General features: G+C 48.5%; 1 protein-coding gene across 2 annotated transcripts in view; it reads right to left on the reverse strand.

Annotated features, from left to right (window-relative positions):
• Positions 1-6,000, reverse strand: part of RANGAP1 (Ran GTPase activating protein 1) — a 79,554-nt gene that overhangs the window by 52,458 nt on the left and 21,096 nt on the right. For both annotated transcript variants that reach the window (XM_068252045.1, XM_068252044.1), the window contains exon 2: positions 4,845-4,977. In XM_068252045.1, coding sequence (XP_068108146.1) covers positions 4,845-4,956 — 112 coding nt within the window. In that variant the 5' untranslated portion in view covers positions 4,957-4,977. The remainder of the gene's footprint in view (positions 1-4,844; positions 4,978-6,000) is intronic.

Below are 6,000 nucleotides of genomic sequence, written 5' to 3' on the forward strand. Positions count from 1 at the left end.
GTCAGAGCTGGCTGTGTTTATCTCTATAGTGTCAGTCTGCTGCTCTCCCCACCTCCTTCAGAACTCCAGTCCCCGCCTGCATCCCTTCCCTCCCTGCTGATTGGAGGGAAGGGACCGGGGCAGGGACCGGAGCTATGCAGGAGGCGGGGGAGCAGCCGAGACTGACACTACAGATGTAAACACAGCCTCACAGCATAGCTGTGATCTGTGTCTGATTGCAGAGTGACAAGCTGTTTGTCAGCAGCATGGCTGTGATTTATGAGGGATTGCAGAGTGCAGGGGGACATTAGTGGGGTTTGGGATAGCAACAGAGACTAGGCTGTATAGGCAGATCCAGCCTCTGTATGCAGATAACATTCTTTAAACATACCTCGGGTTCTCTTTAAATTGGGCAATAACACTTATGCCCCGTTCAGTCTATGTGCGTTCCTAGCAGTTTTTACAGAACGCGTACGGGCAGACTTTGCGCATAGAAACAGTTACTAATGTTTTCTAATGGCCTCGTTCACATGTATGAGACGCATACGTTTCTCATCCGCACTGCTGCACGCAGTTCTGTGCGTCACGCACAGAAACGGAAGCAATGAAAATCTATGGACGCGTAGCATACGTCTCCCTCTCCGTTTCCTATCATTCTTTTCTGTTTCCTGTGTGACGTGCAAAACGCAATAGAAAACGCATTTGAACGCAAGAAAAACTCATACAAGCGCATGCGTTTTTCAACTTGCGTTTCTTCGAATTTCTATGCGTTCTGCAAACGCTGAAAGTATGAACAGGGCCTTAGGCCTCGCTGTATCTGTTTTCCGTGTATTTCTGCAGTATGAAAACACAATGGGAATAAAAGCCCTTAACCCTGCGTCAGATCTAAAGAATTTCTGCACTGCAGGAGACCAAAAAAAAAATAAAAAATTATGTTTACAAACAAGCTCCTAAAGGTGCATAGCTCTCAGGGATCAGGACTCCGCCTCTCAGGTGACGCATTATGTTGCTATACAATTGGGAGGAGGGCAGATGAATCAGCACATGACAGAATGGGCGGGGTTAGTAGGAGAGCGATGGCCTCAGCCCAGCAGAAACAAGCATGCGGCTAATCTTGTCAGATCTGACAATGTCAGGAACACCTGCTCTGCTGCATGCTTGTACAGGGTCTATGGATAAAAGTATTAGAGGCAGGGGGTCAGCAGGATAGCCAGGCAACTGGTACTGCTTAAAACAAAATAAATATTGTCAGCCTCCATATCCCTCTCGCTTCAGTTGTCCTTTAAAGTGAACCAGAGACGAAGCACCCTCATGTACCATATATATCAGTGGGAACATTAGAGAAAACACCTACCCTGCTCTCTGTTTCATCCTTCACTGCTCAGCCTGCTTGTTATCAGTCCAGATAAGAATCCTGGACTGAGCATTCAGTCTGGCTTTGGAATCATTTTAGCTGAGACATTATAGCAGAGCCACAAGGGGGAAGGCTTGGGCTTGAAAAGACGTCAGAGAAGACAGACTCAGCTATAAGGATTCCTGAGCAAAGCCAGAATGAATGCTCAGTCCAGGATTCTCATCAGGGCTGGTAAGAAGCAGGCTGAGCAGTGAAGGATGAAACAGAGAGCAGGGTAGGTGTTTTCTCTAATGTTCCCACTGATATATATGGTAAGTACATGAGGGTGCTTCGTCTCTGGTTCACTTTAAATATTTATCAAGAAACTTTAATTTCAAAAAGGTAATAATGTAATTGTAGCTTCTTAAAGAGAACCCGAGGTGTGTTTAAAGAATGTTATCTGCATACAGAGGCTGGATCTGCCTATACAGCCCAGCCTCTGTTGCTATCCCACACCCCACTAAGGTCCCCCTGCACTCTGCAATCCCTCATAATCACAGCTATGCTGTGAGGCTGTGTTTACATCTGTAGTGTCAGTCTCAGCTGCTCCCCCGCCTCCTGCATAGCTCCGGTCCCTGCCCCCGTCCCTTCCCTCCAATCAGCAGGGAGGAAAGGGATGCAGGCGGGGACTGGAGTTCTGCAGGAGGCGGGGAGAGCAGCAGACTGACACTATAGAGATAAACACAGCCAGCTCTGACAAGCTGTTTGTCAGCAGTGTGGCTGTGATTTATGAGGGATTGCAGAGTGCAGGGGGACCTTAGGGGGATTTGGGATAGCAACAGAGGCTGGGCTGTATAGGTAGATCCAGCCTCTGTATGAAGAAGTCACATCAAGCATCCTCCTTCACGTCCGCCTAACTACCTGTGACCTGGATCCTGGCCCAACACAGTTCATGTTGAACTGCCCCGACCTGTTCGTACCGGTATTCCTCAAAATTGTTAACTGTTCCTTACAATCAGGGATATTTCCTGCTTTACTGAAGGAAGCAATCATCAGGCCTCTCCTCAAAAAACCCTCCCTGGACCCAGATGCAATGACCAGCTACAGACCTGTCTCTAACCTCCCCTTTCTGGGAAAGCTAATTGAAAAAGCTGTATACCTCCAGCTAGAAGCCAGAATCCTACAAAATAACAGTTATGACCCATTCCAGTCTGGCTTCAGGAAACACCACAGCACTGAAACTGCCCTCATCCAAATATGCAACCACCTGCTCATGGCAAGAGACAGAGGAGAGTGCTCGATCCTCATACTGCTAGACCTTTCTGCAGCCATTGACACAGTTGACCATGACATCTTGATAAACAGGCTACAGGAATACTGTGGCATTGATGGCATAGTACTTCAGTGGTTCCAATCCTTCTTGAGTGGCAGAACCCACAAAGTGTCTATGGGGCCCTTCCTGTCCACCCCTGTCACACTTAAGTATGGGGTGCCCCAGGGCTCAATCCTCTCCCCCCTGCTTTTCACGATTTACATGCTACCGTTGGGAAAACTAATCCAAAAACATGGCCTGACATACCACTGCTATGCAGACGACACCCAACTATATCTTTCCTTCAAGCCTGGTGTGACAGACCCAACTCTAACTATAAACGCCTGCTTACGTGAACTACAGCAATGGATGAATGACAACTGGCTGAAACTAAATGCAGACAAAACTGAAGTCCTTCTGATTGGAGGGCAGAGCATGATAACAAAACAACTTAACTTGCAGTCTTCACCACTGGGAATAGGAGGCACGGATCTACGCAGCTCTAATCATGTGCGTAGCCTGGGAGTTCTAATTGATGGGGATTTAAACTTCAGAACTCAAATCTCTGCTGTGGTGAAATCATCCTATTTTCACCTGAAGAACATTGCAAAAATCAAGCACCTCATACCCCCAGAAGATCTGCCAACCTTAGTCCACGCCTTCATCACATCCCGACTGGACTACTGCAATACTCTACACTGGCCTTCCAAAAAAGGCCTTGTACCGCCTACAGCTGATACAGAATACTGCTGCCAGACTGCTAACCAACCAACCCCGTCACTGCCACATAACGCCAGTCCTGCATTCCCTTCACTGGCTACCTATAGAATGGAGGGTCCTATTCAAGATCGGCCTACTGACATTTAAATCCCTGAATAATCTAGGCCCTGGATACATGAAAGATATGTTACAGCTGCGTAGCAATCCCCGCATTCTCAGATCCACAGGTTCTAATAATCTAGTCATACCCAGAGTCCACTTAGAAACCTTTGGTCCCAGAGCCTTCTGTCATGCTGCCCCTACGTTTTGGAACGCTTTACCTCAACAGATCAGGACAGCCCCATCCCTGGACGTGTTTAAATCCAGACTGAAAACCCACCTGTTCAGTCTGGCATTTGCAGAAATATAACTTTTGTTGTGTGAATACTTCATCCTACTAATTACTGAATCTGAGAGAGCCTAAGCGCTTTGAGTCCTATGGGAGAAAAGCGCTATAGAAATGTTATTGTATTGTATTGTATTGTATTGTATAGATAATATTCTTCAAACCCACCTCGGGTTCTCTTTAAAGGACTTACGAGGCCAAGTCCATAAAAAAAAAAAAAAAAAAAAAAAAAAAAAAAAAAAAGTTAGCTACCTGGCTCAGCTTGTAAGGCACGGAGGACGCCGTCCGCGCCCTCCGTGCCGTTCCACCTGGTCACCGCCGCTGCACAGCCCCCCGAACGGTCCCCGACCGCGCGGCCCGGATCGGGCTCCCCAGCCTGTACCAAGATGGCCGGCGGAGCTGGCCGCGGCTGCGCAGTCCGCATAGCCGAGAGTGCGGCTGCGCAGCTCTAAGGCCAACCCCCCGATCCACGCAACAGTAGCGTGGATCGGGGGGTTGGCCTTAGAGCTGCGCAGCCGCACTCTCGGCTATGCGGACTGCGCAGCCGCGTCCAGCTCCACCGGCCATCTTGGTACAGGCTGAGGAGCCCGACCCGGGCCGCGCGGTCGGGGACCGTTCGGGGGGCTGTGCAGCGGCGGGGACCAGGTGGAACGGCACGGAGGGTGCTGACGGCGTCCTCCGTGCCTTACAAGCTGAGCCAGGTAGCTAACTTTTTTTTATTTTTTTTTATGGACTTGGCCTCGTAAGTCCTTCAAAGAAGGCCTGGTTATTGGTCCATACACTTGCTCCATTTTCCCAGCTGATTCGATCATTATACCAAAGATTGGTCATAATTTCTATAGATTTCTGTCTAAAATCGTTTGAAACTATCGATCCTGTACGCTGGAGAGATCTCACTCAAAAGGGGGTAGTCTGGTGTGGTAGATTTTGGGACAACCCAGAGAATTACATAATATTTATATCAATCCAAGTGAAGGACAGTTTTTTGAGCTAGTAATACACAAAGTACAACCCCCCCCCCCCCAAAAAAAAAACACCAAACACCGTAGATATACATAAAGACACAAGGTGTTCCCTCTCAGGTTCCTGTCAGTAGGTAACACGCTCACACTTACCATCTTCGGCTGTGTTGAGCTTCAGAGTTCTGCCTTTGAAGCTGAGCTCTCCTCCGCCCACTTTAGTTTTGGCCAGGGAATCGGCCAGCTGGGAGATATCCTCGGATGCCATGGTGTCTGCTCTGAACGAAAACTGAAAAGAGAAGAGATAAAATGAGGAGAGATGCAAAACCAGAAGAACCGGTAATTCAACACTGGCACCTACCGACACACATGACAACTCCTATATAATAGCGGCAAATGACAACCTGCCACTCTACTGCCAGCAACCAGCATTAGGGGTGACTGCGCTAAACATCCACAGATACCGAACACACAGGACAACTCCTATATATTAGCAGCGAATGACAGCCTGCCACTCTGCAGCCAACAAAAAGCATTAGGGGATACTCCACTCAACGTAATTTTACTGAGCTTAAAGAGAAACTCAGACCAAGAATTTAACTTTATCCCAATCAGTAGCTGATACCCCCTTTTACATGAGAAACCTATTCCTCTTCACAAACAGACCATCAGGGGGTGCTGTATGGCTGATATAGTGGTGAAACCCCTCCCACAAGAAACTCTGAGGACTGTGGTACTCCTGGCAGTTTCCTGTCTGTGAACCTTGTTGCATTGTGGGAAATAGCTGTTTACAGCTGTTTCCAACTGCCAAAAAAGCATGCAGCAGCTACATCGCCTGCCAACAGTAAAAATGTCACCATGTAATAAATGTCAGAAGGTAAATCAGGGTTTTAAAGGCTTTTACAATGGGCAAACACTGACTAAATCATTTATACATAATTATTAATGAAGCACTTTTTTATTACATTATTTTTATTGGAGTTCCTCTTTAACCACTTGCCGACCAGGGGTGATTGGCCTGATCTGTGCTGCGTGGGCTCTCCAGCCCGCAGCACAGATCAATATTATGCCAGGGCGATCAGACTTCCCCCCTTTTTCCCCACTAGGGGGGGATGTCCAGCTGGGGGGGTCTGAACGCCGCCGGCTTGCTGTGCTTTGCGGGGGGGGGGGGGGGGGGCCTCTTCAAAGCCCCCCTCCGCATCGGTTTCTGTGCTCCCTCCCTCTCCCTCCCTACCTCTTCCTTCCTGGGCTGCGCAGGACGGATATCCGTCCTGCGCATTGAAGGATAGGCTTCAGCCTATCATATGCCGGT

The sequence above is a fragment of the Hyperolius riggenbachi genome, chromosome 9 (genome assembly GCF_040937935.1).
Source record: "Hyperolius riggenbachi isolate aHypRig1 chromosome 9, aHypRig1.pri, whole genome shotgun sequence".
NCBI lineage: Eukaryota > Metazoa > Chordata > Amphibia > Anura > Hyperoliidae > Hyperolius > Hyperolius riggenbachi.